Here is a 17,070-nt window from a genome sequence, read left to right on the forward strand (position 1 = left end):
ATGTAATCAAAGATAAATTTTGCGGCCTGATTTAAAAAAAATAAAGTAAATGATAGGGCCAGATTGTAGCGCACACAAAAGCGGAGGGGCCAAGGGGATAAATATCCCAAAAGGGCACGTGCGGATCCTTCCTGGAGCGGGTTGGGTCTCACGCGAACATGCCCTAAATGACGCCGTTTCGGCGTTGGGGTCCCTGGTTCCAAACGGCACCATTATGTGCCCTTATTTAAACTATTTTTTTTAAAAAAATTATTTCTGCTACTTCTTTAAAGAAAAAAAAAATTAGAACCCTCCCCTCTTCTCTGCTAGGGTTTCGAGCTGAACCTTAAAGCCCATCGTCGACACACCGCGTCTCTGCCATGGCTTCCACCGTGGACGGTGGTCGGAGCCGCTTGAAATCGGGTTTTTAACCTTTTTTTAAAAGCAGATTCGACGGTGAGGCCTTCATATACCGAAAAAAATCAAAAGAAAAGGAACCCCCATCCTCTCTTTGGGCCGATTCCGACGACAGAGAAGAGGTCTCCGACGACAGGGCTGCGGGGATTCGGGTAAGTTTTCCTTTTTCTCTCTTTACTTTATCTTTTTATTAAAATAGATTTATAAATAAAATAAAAAAGGAAATCGAATAGAAAACGAGAAATCAAAATCAAAATCAACCTTTTCTTTTAACTTCTGTTTTGCTTTTGATTTTTTAATGTGCGTAAAAAATTACAAAGGGATTTATTTCGGCTTTTATAGCCGAGTTACACAGATCTGTTTGTCTTTTGCTTGTTGTCTGCTACTGTTTGCTTGTGGATTTTTCTTTGCAGGTGTCAGACGCGCATGGAGGCCGGCGATGGCGTGCGGGCAGCGGTGGCAGAGTGACGTGTGGCACTGGTCAAAGGGGCTAGGGTTTATTTTGCTGAAATGTTTTGGGTTAATTGAGCTATTAGGATTTAGGTTATTGGGTTTTAAATTTTGAGCTGGTTTAGTTTTGGTTTGAGTTCAATATGTAAATGGACATTTATTTTGGACTGTTTAATTTTTTATTTGTTTGGGTTTTATTTTATCAACTAGTCAGACAAAAATTAACCTACTACACATATAATTAGTTGGGATAATATATTATTTTAAATATTTATATATATTTTTATATTATATATGTAAAAAAACTTTCATTGTGTCATCTTTCGTGAAAGACGATTTAAATAAATATTAAAATCATAACCCCAAATTATTAATTTTCTTTACCAAAAATTTGGTGCCCCTACTGTCATTAGCCGTTAGCTACTTCAAATTCCCTAACTTAAGTTAAGAGTGATACATTTATTATGGGGAATGTATTTAGCATATTTTTAATGTTATTAAATGGATTAATTTAGTCTTTATATTATAATATCAAATTTTAATATAGTTAATATTTGTTATTTAAAAATAATATAAAATTACATTTTTCAGTTATAGTCGATAAAATCTCAACTTCACTTGTGCAAGCCACGTGTTCTTAAGTTGTGTTTTAAAATTTTTAAGTAAATATGATATGTGGTAAAATCTCAATCCCACGTATGGAATTAAAAACTTCTACTGTATGTGTACAAAATAATAAACCTAATAAATACATAAGAAGTATACCTTATATAAAACTCTACTTTTGATAAACATTAAAATTCTAATATACATCCAATTTATTTTTATTTTAATGGATATTCACTCAATTATAAAATATTAATCACAATTTTAAAATTTTTATTTTAAATGTTTGATTTGAAATTATTTATTTTATCGAAATAAGCAACTCCATCAATTTATTAATTCAAAATTATCTTTCATAAATCTTTTTTTTTACATTAAAACTTGAGTAAATTAAAAATGTTTATTTATTTGATGTAAAAAGTTTCATCATTCGATCTTTTTACATCAACGTATATATTATTTTGTTATTATTCAGAGAAATGAGAATTTTATTACGAATATCTTATTAAGTAGATGTTCATTAAGATCAAAATAATTTTGATGTATTTTAAATTCTAATAGTCGTATATCTCTATTTCGTTTATATTTATTATGCCTATAAATAGAGAGTTTTAAAAGTTTTATAAATATTCGATTGATTAATAAAATACGCTCTCTCTTGTGCTCTCTCATTTTATTTGTTTTTACTCTTTGCCTATTTATTTTATAACAGAATTAGCTTATGTTAATATAAAATAAAATAATTTTATAATTTTCATAACTTTTGTCTATAATTATAATATCATACATGTATAAATTATATAAAATTATTTTATTTTATATTAACATAAATGAATTCCTCATCTCTCTGCATAATAACAAAAAATATATATATATATATATATATATATATATATCTTTAGTTAAATGAATATATTATATTATCCAAATTTACAACTAGAAGTAAGTCAACCGGTCATTAGATTTTGTAGCATGAAAAGTAAAATTCAATGCAAACCTAACTTCATTAATTTAATCAATAAGTTACGAAAATATTTAATGTAGATATAGTTGTTTTTATCAAAAATAGGCACCAAATTTGAATATAAATAATTGAAATTTTTTCAATTAATCATAGCAAATAAAACCATGGCTCCCAAGCTTGCAATCTCAGCTTTGTTGCTTCTTCTTGTAATAATACAAGCTTTATTTGTTAAATCCGAACCCCAAATTTTCAAATCTCTCCGATTATTGGAGGGAGCTCAAAAAGGATACACATTCGAAGGGCTTAATCAAGTCAAGCAATATTTGAAAGCTTTTGGATATTATTCCATTAATGGTGGTAGCCTCACCGATTCTTTTGATGACGTGTTAGAATCCGCACTTAAATCTTACCAACAACACTATCGTCTCAAGGCAACAGGAAGAATCGACTCTAATACCTTGAAGAAAATGTCAACCCCTCGATGTGGCGTTCAAGATATTTTTAACGACTCAAATGATGATGTTAAGTTTAGCATGATAGCTAACTATAGCTTTTTCAATGGGATGCCTCGATGGAACAAGCGTCAATTGACTTACATGTTCCGTTCTAGTGCATTTGTGATTGGTGATCAACAATTAAGGCCTATCATCATCAGGGCATTCAAACCATGGGCCGTTGTTTCTAATTTCACATTCCGAGAAGCTAATCCATCGGATATCGTGATGGGGTTTCATCGAGGTTTTCATGGGGACAACTACCCATTCGATGGCCCGGGAAATGTTTTAGCTCATGCGTTTGCACCACAAAACGGAAGGCTTCATTACGATGCCGACGAGAATTGGAATACTAATAATGTTATACGACTAAACCAAATCGATTTAGAAACCATAGCTATTCATGAAATAGGACATATTTTAGGACTTGGGCATAGTCAGGACCCAAATGCTATTATGTCCGCATATTATAGGCCTGGAACCATCAAAAGGAATCTAGGCCAAGATGATATTGATGGCATACGAGCTTTGTACTCCAACTAATAATAAATTAAAGTAGTTTATGAATCAAATCGATTGAACTAGAATAATAAAAATTTTACTTGCCCAAGCCGAAAATTTGTTTTACTATTTGAAATTTTTATAAATTTAATCTTACCCGAACTATGATTATCAACCTCTTAAATCCTGAAATTTAAACCCATAATTAAAATCTAAATCCTAAAAACTTTGAAAAAATTTTAAAAATCAAGAGTTGATATTTGGCCGTGATTCTAAAATATATCACGGACCCTTTCCCTTCCCTACTTTTCAGCTACGTAGTTCTTTTAAAATATAATTGTAAATTTACTAAAATATCAATTAAAGTAATAACAATAAATTTCAAGTTCTGCCTAAAGTGTAGTTATAAATTAATTTGCCTATTAATCTTTTAGTATTTGAATGATTTTAGATAAAAGTACTTATGTTTGGTTAAATTAGCCTTAAAAGGTTAATTTTTTAAAATATATAAAAGAATTATGATCTTTTTAAAATAGAAACAAAGTCTGGGGTTTGATCCAAAAGCTTAAAAGAAATGATGAAACAATTGTTTATTAGAGAAAGATAGCTAATGGGTTTTGACTTGGGATGAGGAATTTTTTTTTATTACAAAAATCGGATATTTTTGGAAAAAAGGTTTGCCAGAATCTTGAAAAGCTCAGAGGAATATGGAAATTTTTAACTTTTTCGGTGATGCTTTGAATTTTTCTGATCATTGGATTTACAAATTGAAGAACAAATGTAGAGAAAAGAACTTCTGGTTTTTTTTTTTTTTTTTTTGTAAAAACATAAAATAAATAATGAAAAATAATATATATATATATATATATATATATATCTTTTATGTTAAAAGGTGGAGGGTCGACGCTCTCTACCTCGTGTATCTGAATTTAAAAGTGGTAGTGCAATTCAAATTTTGATCCTTCTCATTTTGTTTCTTGTGCGGTTTGATACCCAATTCAATTTGATCATCATTTAATTTCAAATGCATTTCAATTTAATCACTTTTGTTTTATTTCGTCTAAATCTAAATGTTTTATGCTGTAGGATTTCAATTATTAATACTATTACATGTGTTTGATTTTTGGTTTAGTAAAATAATTAATTTTACTGTGTATGTATATTTGTTTTGCTTAATTGTGATAAAATATATTTTAAAGTATATGGAAGCATAATTTTTAATTTGTTCTTAAGCATGATTATCTGAGTAATTGAGATTTTTCTTTGAATTTTGACTATATTTTAATTTATATTATATTAATTACGTGTAATATGATTTTAAAATTAAGTTTGATAATATTAATTTATTATTATTTTAACACGGATAAAAAAACTAATATAAATATAATTTTATTTCATATCACATTTAATTTGTTTTTCATGTTACCTCAAACAGCATTCTCCCCCACAAAGTTCTAAACATGCTTAGGAATTAGTTGATTAAAGTGTTTCGGAAAATTCATTTTATTTATTTTTTGGGTCCAAACTTAATATCAGCAATAAAATGAAAATTTAAAAAAAAAAATTGTTTGATGGATTAGTTTGGGGTAATTCTTGTTCTTAATTGGGTTAAAACAATCAATGCGTCCAAACACAACCGGTCAGACATACTGTTCAATGTATGTATATATTTTAATAATTCAATATAATTCTTTAGTTTTCTCTGTCGCTCAAAATTTTAACAATTTCAGAGCTGATCTCTAGCTTGGCCGTTACCGTAACAACCCTAATCTCTCTCTCTCTCTCGATCAGGTGATTTAAATTTCTTATTTTATTCTTTAATTCTTCACTCATTTTGCTGTTAACTCAAATGTATTATCTTATCTTCAGATCTGTTTTGTTATTTGTAATATAAGTTCGATTTAGATCCATAGTTTCTAGACTGAAGATCTTATGACATGAACGCATTTTGGAATTTTTGAATTCTGGGTTGTATTGATTTGGATTAATTATTCTGCAAAATAAATTGTGTTCTTTGGAAAAGGTAATTTTTTTTATTGTTATGATTTCCGGGATTGATCTAGTTAGCCTGAAGATCATGATGAAATTAACCCATTTTCTATTTTTTGTTTATGGGTTGTTTTGATTTGAATTTTATTATGCACTAAAACAATTTTCTTCTAATGATCTTTCTGTTGTTATGGTTTTCGGGATTGACTACCTTTTGTGGGTAACTCTTGGATTTTTGTATCTTTCCCTATGAATTTCTAGAAAAATTGTTTCATTTTTGTTTGGGATTATAATTCCTTTCTAGAGAGTATCGTTTGTTGCATCTTCAGCATTTCTATGAAGCCACATTGAGGATTTTGTTATTTAAGAGAGTTAAAAATTTCAACTTCTAATTCTTGAACATTATTGCTTTTGCTTAAAGAAAAAGCAATAGACCTTAGTAACTTTTGATTTAGTTGAAATGCTCACAAATGTTATGGTATTCGATTGCTGTTGCGTGTAAAAAAAAAGTTTGAGATTTACGTTAAAAAGACTTGGATAGTGTAGATATTTTTGATTAATATATATTTGGATATTGAGATTTGAAGATATAAAAGAGCTGCGAATTGGAGTTCAAAAGATGCCTGCACAGAAAATCGAGACAGGTCATGAGGATGCACTCCATGATGTTGCCATGGATTATTATGGAAAACGATTGGCGACTGCTTCATCTGATACTACCATTAAGATCATTGGCATAACTGGATCTAGTTCACAGCAACTTGCTGTTCTACATGGCCATAAAGGACCTGTTTGGGGGGTTGCTTGGGCACATCCCAAGTTTGGATCAATCCTTGCATCGTGTTCTTATGATGCCCAGGTGATAATCTGGAAGGAAAATAATCAAAACGAGTGGCTGCAGGCCCATGTTTTTAATGATCATAAGTCATCTGTGAACTCCATTGCATGGGCACCCCATGAGCTTGGCCTCTGTTTGGCCTGCGGGTCTTCTGATGGGGATATATCAGTCTTTACCGCTAGGGATGATGGTAGTTGGGATACCACCAGGATAGAGCAAGCTCACCCTGTTGGAGTAACCTCAGTCTCGTGGGCACCATCAACCGCACTCGGTGCTTTCATTGGATCTGGTCTACTGGATCCTGTTCAGAAGCTGGCCTCTGGTGGATGTGACAATATGGTCAAAGTATGGAGGCTGTATAATGGGAGTTGGAAGATGGACTACAGCCCTGCCCTCCAGATGCACACTGATTGGGTGCGGGATGTTGCTTGGGCACCCAACTTGGGGCTCCCAAAATCCACCATTGCAAGTGCTTCTCAGGATGGGAAAGTTATTATATGGACTTGCGGTAAAGAAGGGGAACAATGGAAGGGTGCGATTTTGAAGGATTTCAAGACCCCAGTTTGGAGGGTCTCATGGTCGCTGACTGGAAACTTATTGTCGGTTGCCGATGCCAATAACAATGTTACATTGTGGAAAGAAACGGTTGATGATGAGTGGCAGGAAGTGAATGCTATTGAGCCATGAAGTTCTTTTTGTTTATCCTCTTTTCTATTTTCTCTCTCTATTAATAATTTTTTTAGGTCTCCTCTGTTTCAAGCCCCTCGGTGTTTTTGTTCGAATACTGGGAGTTGCATTGGATAGTTATTGGGTTTTGTTGGAAATGCTCAGTTGAAAGAAAGAACAGATGATTAATCATATAACGTTTCCCTTCAATGAAATCTTATCCATTGTCGATCATTTTTAACCGTATTAGCTTCAAAATCATTACTTGCTGTACAAGTATGCTTTTGTTTATTGTGATATTTACACTTTAAGCATCCACAGCTGGACTTAAAATTGAATGATAGATTTATTTTAACCGTGGGATAATATCTGAATTCAAATTAACTATAAATTTATTTTATTCTTATAACAAATTCAAATGTTTTAGTTTTTTTTTTTTAAATAATTTGTTGTGAATGATAGATTTAGATGCTCAAATCCGAATCAGTTTTAGATACTAAAATTGTTTATTTATTAAATTTCATTATTTCTGATTTGCAAGTGTCAACAAAAAATCCCTTTGAATCCAAAACAAAAACGCCAATTCTAATTTTTCAGTTTTTATCAACCGTGAAGAAAGGGAACTTTTTCCTCTTTATCTATTTTCACCCTCCAACTTCTATTTACTCACTTTGATGAACATTTTATTTATGTTGGTTGATTGCTCAAAGACCTATATAAAATTTTTCAAGATTTAGATAAAATATTACACCCAAACAATAAATTTGGACAAACTATTAAGCTTCGATTTTTAAATTTATAATGTATTAATTTTCATTTATTTTATGTTACTTATACGTATAAAATTAAATTTACCATACTATATATAAATATTAAAAATTATATATATATATATGAACTTGATTATGTTTAAAAATTTGATAAAAGAAAAAATCTATAATGCTAGTAGAATATACATAATATTAATAAACCTAAACAGGATTAGTTGTTTATAAATAAATAGTAGGAATTTAAGCAAAAGTACTTTTAAGAAAAAAACTATTTACTTTCTAATTTTAAGACTTGCATATATTTGTATCTTTTATCAAGTATAGAGTTAGGTGAAAATTGGAAACAGAAGCTATCAAAACTGAGGGGAAAGAAGACATGTTGGCCCGTCAATGAGAAACTTTGTTAACAAGTAACAATTGAAAAAGAATCCATTTTCTTCCCTTTTTACCCCACAAAATATCATGCAATACCCTATCTACACAATAATGGCTGATATGAACTTTTACAAAATATGCTTACATTTCCTAACCATTCATCATCCTTCCCTACTAGTATGACCAATTAGCATCAAACTATGAACATTCAAGAAACATGTTTCAGTTTTGAAGGCCTTTTCAAGGTTGGGTTAAAGCAAGGGCTGCTGCAAGAAAAGCATGAAGGTTGAGCCATCTTCGAAAATTCCAAGGAAGGAGTGAGTGGTTGTGAAATGTGAAGATATAAAGATTCAGAGGTTCTTACCATTTATGCCGGTCTGAGAAAGAATACTGAATTACTGCGAAGCAGATAAAAATTTATGGAACCGTTGTACTCTTGCTTGATTATTGTATGAAGATCTGCATTGCGGTGACTTTCTTCTCCTACGGAAGAAGAAATCTTCGGTGTCCAACACATAAGAGATCTGCAACATAGTTCACAGATCATATATGTACAACGACCCAATGTAAACATTTAGTACGTAAGCGATTTATTAGTGATACTCCAACCTCCATGGTATGCCAACTAGGCACCTCAAGTTAAAATGGCGTAAACACTTCTATATACAATCTTAAAGAAAGCTAAAAAGATTAAACCAGATATTAATACCAGAAAGATACCTTGTATGAGTTGCAAGCTATCTTATTCTCTAAACCATTAACCAGTTCAACACCTTCCATGGCCATGCAAGTAGCAGCAAATTCATCTAGACTTGCGTACTTTTTCTTGTTTCTGCAAATATCAGTAAAGAAGAGCAGATTAAACACCGGTTATTTAAAGCATAATCAAAATATTTTCTTTGTTACAATCATCTAATGTTAACACATGAGAGGCTAGTTGAGCCTAGCATTTACGTGCTAGAGAACCGCGAAACCCATTGATACTAATGCTATCAGTACGAAACCTAATAATCTTAAAGTTATAGTTGTTACCTCCTTAGCGTAATGCCATGTGGCTCATTTTTTCCAGGATAGACTGACAGAAAATCGTTGTGCAAAGAAGCAGAAAAATAAGGTTCCATTGCAACAGCAAATGCCTCAGGCTTTTCAATGACATTGTCCATCAGCTGAATAGACAACCGAGATGGCGAAGATGACTGCAAAAAGGAACCAAAGTAAGAACATTATATGTGTTAACATAAATATACACAGATAGAAAGGTAGTAGGGCATTCATGTGCCTTGTTTCCTTTCTTTTCAATTTTCTTTGGAAAGGGATTGTAGTCAAGGGACATGCAAAACTTACAGATTTCAACCGATATATATTATCCTCATGAAGGAGGACACGTGCATTCTCATAATACACTGAATCCGTTGTCTTCCTATGTTTCCGAGATTTTTCATAATCAAACAATTGAAGAAGTTTATTATCCATCTCATCTGTCACAACAGCTTGAAGCTGTAACGAAAACTATAATTCAGACCGATGCAAGAAAAATGAGTAGAATATGGAGAAAGACCATCAAAGAAAGCAAACCTGCTTAACCAATTTATATATTAACTTGTCCAATGTAAATAACTCATATGACTGGTTTCCTATTATAGCTCGACATTCATCCTCAAACTTCGCATTGTCAGCAGATCCATCAAGCAGATGGTACAGTGCACTCGTAAATCTGTGCAGCAAAAAGAGAGAATTTTCACATTAGCATGCATCAAAGGTTCACATTGTTCAGCACAGAAATTGATATGTAAATCACCTGGCATAAAAATCTGAAGAACTAGCATCTTTTGAACTTTTACACTTTATTTCAGCCGCTGTTGAATTTGTTTTTGCTGACAGTACTCTTTCATACAGGATCTACACAGAAATTAAAAGATTGAAGAATACTTATTAAAATGCAAAAAGAAAAATTAGAAAGAAATAGCTACCAAGCTTTAGAAAATTCTACATACTCGATGAAGTCGGAAAAGAACATAGAAATCATCATTTGCGTAGAAAACACAAGAACTGTTTCGATCTTCTTCAGATAAGACTGCAGGTACATGCTTTGCAAGAGGCTTCACCGTAAAAAGAAAATGCTCTGAAAATGACGACATGCCATCTCCTCCCACATGTGCATCAGTCAACCCTTCAGCCTCACCTTCACTCTCAGCTTTGCCATCAACTTCATCACGGCCCATCTCTTCCTCTTCTTCATGCTCTTCACGAGAGCATTCATCACCTGCAGATTCATTGCCTGATGCATTGTCACCAGCTTCAGAGGCATTTCCACTATCCTCATCATCAGCATCTGCATCATTTTCTCCTCCAGCATCTCCAGGATGCAACTCTTTCGCAGTTCCAGACCAGTACTGTCTGTTTTCAATACCATGCTTGGCCTTTGGCACAGCCTTTAGACCAGCATCACTGTACGCAATAGAATAATCCTGAAAATCACCACTTGGTGATAATTCACCTTCTTCTTTTTCAATTTTGGATGGACCAGTAGATTCTTCGTGATATCTACTAGCAGAAAAGCCATCTGTTGGCTCTCCATTTACTAATAAAGCATGCTTTGTTACACGAGCACCCTGAAGAACCAAGAAAATTTACATAAGTATATAAGAACCCCCTTGCTTTTTACCTCAACAAGTAGGAGATGAGGAGAATTAAGTAAGGAAAGGAAGGTCAAAAAATGCTAAATATTTTGACAGAACCAATTAGTAACATAAGCTTAAGCCATGCTAACTGCTAATTAGAATACAGTAGCATGTATGCATAAACCCATACCTCTGATGAATGTAGAAGATCAACATTAACTTCAGATTCATGACCCTTACCAGCAGCAACGCTAGTAGGTCTAGAAGCTGCTGCACCACAACATTGAAATTAAAACTAAGTATAGTCACATGGTTTTGGAAAGAAAGGTATAAAAAAGAGTAAAAGTAATACTAGAAACACTAGATCAATAAACAACAAAATCATGAGATTGCAATGTTTCCTGAAGTACACACCTGAAGCCCCTTCAGTGTTGTTTCTGCTTTGATTATTTTCTGCTTCAATTGCAAGTATGTTAACTCCAGACCTTTTATCAGCTGCACATTTAATCTCTTTCTCCAGCTTTGAGTCATCCCTATAGACACGACCAGATGGTTCTTCTTCGGCTAAAGTTCCACCATTTGTCAAACCATTTCTGCAAGAATTAGGGAGCTCTGGTGAACTGTTCTCATCTCCGTCACTAGCACCTTTCTGTGGCTCAGAATTAACATTAGCATCAGCTCTAGGACTTCCATCACATTCAGCAATGCTTGACCCAGTGAAGTTTACAGTAGGATTCTGAGCTTTACCATCATCATCAGTACCCTCTTTGCCATTAGGTCGAGGAGGAACACTCAACATTGGCTCCAAGAATGTGGTCCAGAGCATCATGACTTTATCCAACAGTTCTTTGGTTGAGCACATCTCTTCACATGAATACTCTATAAGTTTATAAAGGTCTTCATGGATGCCAACATCCAAATAGTCATATTCGAGGTGTGGAGCCAGGGGTTGTCTGTGACCAGCAATGCTCGCCATGAGAACATCATCCTCATTCTGGTTCTTCTCTTTCAACTCCTTGATTTCAGCCACTAAAGCTGCAATTACAAAGAAATATCAATTAGGCCACACAAGCAAAGTATTAAGGATGTTGAAGAGAATAAATGAACACAATATATTAGAACATATCGTTAAGAATCATCTTCAATCTTTCAACCAAATTTTACAACAAAGGAAAATACAGCATTTTGCATCTTGGGTACGAAAATTCCAGTATTCCACTTACATTTTGTACTCAGGTTCTTTGAATCCTGCTGCTTGAAATAGAAGCTGCGATGATCAAGTGATTTGTAATGGTTTTTCAAATAAATTTCAGCCCAAACCTTGTTAAAATCTAAACGGCACTTTGTCCACTCTTCTTGCTTCTGCTTCAGACGAGTTAAAATGACAGGTAACGCAAGAGCAGGATTTTTACGTAATATTTCCATTACATCAAGACCATGGTCACCGTATAAACGCTCAATGCACCTTAAATTCAGAACTGCAGTAAGTAGTCCAGATAAGGCCAAAAGTAAAAAAGAAGAAAAATGTTCACATAGCAGTGATTGAGACATAAATTGATAATAATAACAGATACAAACCAGTAAAGTGGTCTTCTATGCGAACCAGAGAATCCACATTGATTTTATTTTCATTAATGCCATTCAGCAAGTCCTCAGCACGCTTGGCAGTCGAGCTCACAGATTCTAACAACATATCCAGCTCAAATCTAAGACCAACAAACAAAAAGTCTATTATGCCTGGGAGTTAATATCTAGAATAATTTCCGAGGACAAAAAGAAACAGAATAATGAATCAGTGCACATCAACTTTTTCTCCTGAAAACTCATTCTCCTTCACATGCAGTACATAAATTGGTAATAGAAATAATAAAATACACAAACCATGAAAGAGATAGATAAAATAACCACCATAGTACTGGTACAAATAGAGGACCAGTAAATTTTACCTATCATCCTCACATCTGAACAAACTCTCTTCATACTGATTTCTGCGCATGTGCTTAAAAGAATAATCCTCGCTTCCAGAGGTCACAGATACCCAATAATCATTCAGCACTTGAGCACCAAGCTCTGATCTCTGACTAGCTGAAGGTATTGGATACTGAGAGACAGAAAGACAAATGAATGTCAAAATCAGTGCCAAACCATGCATTAAAAAAAAAAAAAAAAAAAGAGTTCATACATCATCAGGTAGAAGCCGATAGCTTGGGGTACAACGTTGGCAGGTAGATAGGTCAAGCTCCTGTATGGACTTTGCCATATACTTCTCCCTGCATCTCTCCCTTTCCTTAGATCCCTCCAATTCACGTTTTTGCTCTCTATCTTTTTCTTCTAACTTCCATGGCCTGGATGCATGCCCATCACCACTAAGTGATTCTGCAATCAAGAGGTAAACATCATTGCAATGTACAGAATTTTATATTGAAAGAAAATAATTCACAGTTGCATTATATATGAGTGGATTATGCACGTATGAGGAAATATCGAAAACAACCTAGAAATTAAGAAGCTGTATAACAAAATGACAAAGGAAATCAGTTACATACTTTTACTGATAACACCAGCAAGAAGCCCATCTGCAGGAGACATTTCAAATTAGAAACAGCCATACAGATCATAAAAAAACAACTTAAAATGAAACTTTAGCAGTTACCAGTATTCTCACAACGCTCCAAGAACTGATTGAACTCATTCATAAGATCTGGATGCTTGCCAAGTAAATCGGTCACCTGAAATAGGCAGAAGCAATCTATCTAATTAAGCTACCAAGGTAGAAGGTTAAACATGTGCTTAATATTTCTACAAAGTAGACTGAACGATGAGTCATAGATAACTGCTCGAGATGGTGTAAAACATACCAAATTTTGCAAATCATTTCTTTTGATTATTCCATTGCTGTAAATGTTAAGACACTTTAAGAATGCCTGATAGTCATCTGAGCTGCATAGCCTCTCCTTAACTCTCTCACAGAATATGAACCCCTGGTTGCACATGCCTGAGATTTGAATAGAAAAACCTAAATCTTAAAAAGGATTCCTTGTGAAGGATAAGAAAACGTGCATTGACCCAAATCTAATTACACAAACAACGCAAAATATCAGAAAACTTCTAAAGAAAGGCTGAAAAGGCTAGTTAACAATAATTTGGATAACAAACTCAAAAGACTACCAAAAAGTTTTCCCTGGGGTTAAAAGACAGATGTCGTTTCCCTATATTTTAATAATCCACCAGCAGAGTACATAAAAAAATATATTAAGAGCTAAGTTCGCTAACAACATCAAGGCGCAAACTCATGGTAGACTAGCTAGCCTAGTAATGCTTTTCCCAGCCGTATATCACTTCAAAATCAGAGGATACGTGCCCACACAGCTTCCTTACAGTAAAAATCATTGTTGAAAATTGGAACCATCATGATGTAACCATATCTCACATTTGCATTTATGCATAAATGAAACTTCAAGTTCATTCTCACCAGTAAACCGCAAAAGTAATTGACAGGCTTTATTAGTAATATATAGAAAAAGAACAACAAAATTGTCACCTTAAAATAAGCACCATAAAGAGAACTATATATCTATGATATGTTAGAAAAAACAAAAGTGATACCGCGCATATTTTGAACAAATAAAACCAGTCAAAGGTTGCAGACTCACTTTTAAAAGTATCTCTATCATCATAAGAGGCAAATCCTTCAATCTTCCTTCCATATCTTTTTTTATCATGAATACGCTGCAAATTACAATCCCTATTGTTGTCATGCTTGGAATCATCCAGATCACGAGTTCTCCTATCCCTATTTTCCTTTTCCAAACGCTTTCTCTGCTCCTTCTGCATTTTCATCATAGTTTTGTCATCGTCCAGTTCAGGATGATCAACACTGATACCATGATCAGCATGGGAGGTAATAATCCTATCCCTTCGACGCTGAAAAAACAATTTGATCATTATTTCATATAATAAACGGATTAAAAATAGCAATTTACAAGAAAATAATTTTTAACAAACAAGAGAGAATAGTCACCTTGTCCATTTGTATCTGCCGCAAGGTGGCTGTAGCAGAGCTTCTCTCATTATAGCGCTGAGCTGAATTTTGACCATACGGAACTTGTTGCGTCAAAGGTGCTGCTGAAGGATCTGGTAAAAATCTTTTGAACTCCTCGAGCAGATCTGGGTGGTCCTCAAAAAGAGAAGCAACCTGAAACCATTTAAACATACAAGTAATATTATCTGGGAGAGAGAGAGAGGTTAAGATCCAGTAAGTATCAAAGAGCCAATGAACATGCATAACAACCAAGACAAGGCATATTACCTCACAATAGACCTCATTTATGTCCTTGTGCTCCTTCCGGTACATATTCAAGATATCAAGGAATGATTTATAAACACGCTCATCATTTTGAAAACGTTTCTGCATAGTAAAATGGATAAATTAGATAGCTAAACACAGACATTGGTAAGGGACAAGGTCCTGGCACAATGGCTTCACCTTTATTTTATTTACAAAACTGATCGCTTCTTCAAATTGAACTGTCTTTTTTGCTGGGGCCTCATCTTCATCAAGGGTTATTTCATAACCCTTTGGCAGGAAGGTATTAAATCCATAAATCAAGTTGTTATGCCCTTTGAATAATTCTTTAACTCGGGCAATGACACCGGCTGTGTCAGTCCTGCAAAAGACAAAAGATTTATTACGCATTTAGTAGTTTAAAGCAACAATTCATCATCCATTGGCAGAACTTGGCATTTCAAAAACAGCATACCTTTGAGCCTTGAAATCCTTCATGACTTCAAGGAACATGTCATACTTCTCTTTTTGATCCTGAAACATCTCCCTCACTTCCTTTAGATATGTTAAGGCATCATTGGTAGTCAGTTTCTGTGATATACCTCCTCCTACACCTGCCCCTCCCATTCCTCCACCTCCCCCTCCTCCACCTTCACCCCCACCTCCACTTGGCATTTGGTTTTGCCCATGGCTTCATGGTTAGAAATAATTAAAAGAAAGACAAAATCAGAACCACGGCCATTTTGCCAACACCAATCAAAAGCTAATACTAAACCTAATATACTTTCAACAGATGATTACTCTTAAAAAGTCCACCAATTCCATTCAATTAGAAGTGAATTTACTAGATACCGCAAAACCAAGTGGTAAATCCTACTTAAAGTAATGACCCCATAATCACAAAAAAAAAAAAAAAAAAAAACCCACATGATTCAGCCAAAAAATGACAAATCAAAAACATAAACAACAAATCACTCAATCCAAGTTATAAACAAAAATTCATGATAAACCTCATCAAACTAAACCATTAAAGCTGACAACAATAACCGACCAATAATCAGAACAAAAACAACCAATAATACCAAAAAGGAAAAAGGCAAACTTTCATATAAGAACAAAACCAGCCATACAAACCCTCAAGGGAAAAAAATAAAACTTACGATTCAGGCCTTGAAGAACCAAATGGACGTTTAAAATGCGAACCAGAATATAAATCATCTTTTACTCGCTTCATCCTCTAAACCAAACAAAAAACAAAAACAAAGTGAATTGTTATTTTATAACAGGATTAATCTATGAAGAAATAAAAAGAAACCCATTTGAAGAACTGGGTTAAAGAAACTTACTTCCTCTGTAACAGATCTTAAAGAAAAAGACAGAAATACAATCCAGTAGCTTTTTCTTATGATCCTTTTTTATGTTTCTCTTTCTTTTTCTTTTTTTTTTTTTTTTTTTTCTAATCTTCGGTTGTGTGAAGAGAAGGAATTGGAGAAGCAGAATATATGCGAAGGAAAAGAGAGAAAAAGAGAAAACCTTTGGTACGTGAGAGAAAGAAAGAGAGAGAGTCAAAATCCGAATGACAAAAATAAAAATAAATTTGTTTTTCAAAAACTGGTGTAGAGAATAGAAGGAGATTGCATGTTTGAGTTTATTTACAAACTCCTTTTGCCTCTTATCATATTTATACTCATATGAGATAAGCTATGCATCTTTAAACAAGCGATATATTTACTGAGATTTTAAATTTATTTATATTTTAATTTACATTATATAAAACCTAATAAATAAAAACGAATTGTGTCGAGATTAAATTTACTTTATTTAAATTATTTTATAAGTTTAATATTTAGTAAAATTATTCAAAATTCTATCAAACATCAAGCAAATCTTTGAATTTGTTCTTATGGTACAACATTTTATAATGAATGTACTTTGCGAAGGTTGTCTTTTTGTTCTTTCTTTTAATTGTTTCTTTGCAGTTCAAACTTCCTAATTTTAATTTGTAGTTCCCAATAGAAATATCAATGGTGGATATAGGTTGTTTCTTTTAACTCTATAATTTATAAACATAATAAAATCTTTTATATATAGATTAAATCTATCATGTTGATCCTA

General features: G+C 33.3%; 3 protein-coding genes across 6 annotated transcripts; 2 read left to right on the forward strand and 1 right to left on the reverse strand.

Moving 5' to 3' along the window:
• Positions 1-2,571: 2,571 nt before the first annotated feature.
• On the forward strand, positions 2,572-3,520 carry LOC108471653 (metalloendoproteinase 1-like). The gene has a single exon (XM_017773240.2). The coding sequence runs from the start codon at positions 2,581-2,583 to the stop codon at positions 3,451-3,453; it is 873 nt and encodes a 290-aa protein (XP_017628729.1). The 5' UTR covers positions 2,572-2,580; the 3' UTR covers positions 3,454-3,520.
• Positions 3,521-4,916: 1,396 nt separating this feature from the next.
• Positions 4,917-7,119, forward strand: LOC108470551 (protein transport protein SEC13 homolog B-like). The gene is made up of 2 exons (XM_017771901.2): positions 4,917-5,202; positions 5,988-7,119. The coding sequence occupies exon 2, from the start codon at positions 6,020-6,022 to the stop codon at positions 6,923-6,925; it is 906 nt and encodes a 301-aa protein (XP_017627390.1). The 5' UTR covers positions 4,917-5,202; positions 5,988-6,019; the 3' UTR covers positions 6,926-7,119.
• Positions 7,120-8,053: 934 nt separating this feature from the next.
• On the reverse strand, positions 8,054-16,672 carry LOC108473706 (paired amphipathic helix protein Sin3-like 2). Of its 4 annotated transcripts, none has more exons than XM_017775423.2 (24): positions 16,302-16,672; positions 16,116-16,192; positions 15,431-15,646; positions 15,157-15,337; positions 14,980-15,078; positions 14,692-14,865; positions 14,324-14,594; positions 13,529-13,665; positions 13,324-13,399; positions 13,217-13,246; positions 12,853-13,046; positions 12,617-12,771; positions 12,249-12,376; positions 11,894-12,148; positions 11,085-11,705; positions 10,861-10,937; positions 10,044-10,661; positions 9,848-9,948; positions 9,625-9,763; positions 9,394-9,546; positions 9,082-9,245; positions 8,770-8,881; positions 8,414-8,573; positions 8,054-8,315 (listed from the first exon to the last, which is right to left on the reverse strand). In XM_017775423.2, the coding sequence occupies exons 2-23, from the start codon at positions 16,187-16,189 to the stop codon at positions 8,445-8,447; spliced, it is 4,104 nt and encodes a 1,367-aa protein (XP_017630912.1). In that variant the 5' UTR covers positions 16,190-16,192; positions 16,302-16,672; the 3' UTR covers positions 8,054-8,315; positions 8,414-8,444. The 4 variants fall into 4 exon arrangements, with proteins under 4 accessions (XP_017630912.1, XP_052877533.1, XP_017630911.1 ...); XM_053021573.1 differs by having other exon boundaries at positions 8,054-8,312; positions 16,302-16,666; XM_017775422.2 differs by having other exon boundaries at positions 8,054-8,312; positions 10,861-10,940; positions 16,302-16,666.
• Between the last annotated feature and the right edge of the window lie 398 nt (positions 16,673-17,070).

Source organism: Gossypium arboreum, chromosome 11, assembly GCF_025698485.1.
Source record: "Gossypium arboreum isolate Shixiya-1 chromosome 11, ASM2569848v2, whole genome shotgun sequence".
Classification (NCBI taxonomy): Eukaryota; Viridiplantae; Streptophyta; class Magnoliopsida; order Malvales; family Malvaceae; genus Gossypium; species Gossypium arboreum.

Excerpts from the sequence above, each read along its gene's own strand:
- LOC108471653 (XM_017773240.2), top strand. The coding sequence starts at position 2,581 with ATGGCTCCCAAGCTTGCAATCTCAGCTTTGTTGCTTCTTCTTGTAATA.
- LOC108470551 (XM_017771901.2), top strand. The coding sequence starts at position 6,020 with ATGCCTGCACAGAAAATCGAGACAGGTCATGAGGATGCACTCCATGAT.
- LOC108473706 (XM_017775422.2), bottom strand. The coding sequence starts at position 16,189 with ATGAAGCGAGTAAAAGATGATTTATATTCTGGTTCGCATTTTAAACGT. Across the intron at positions 12,377-12,616 it reads TTCAGATGTGAGGATGATAG|ATTTGAGCTGGATATGTTGT; the intron begins GTAAAATTTACT and ends TGTTGGTCTTAG. Across the intron at positions 10,941-11,084 it reads CAACACTGAAGGGGCTTCAG|CAGCTTCTAGACCTACTAGC; the intron begins GTGTGTACTTCA and ends GTTGTGGTGCAG.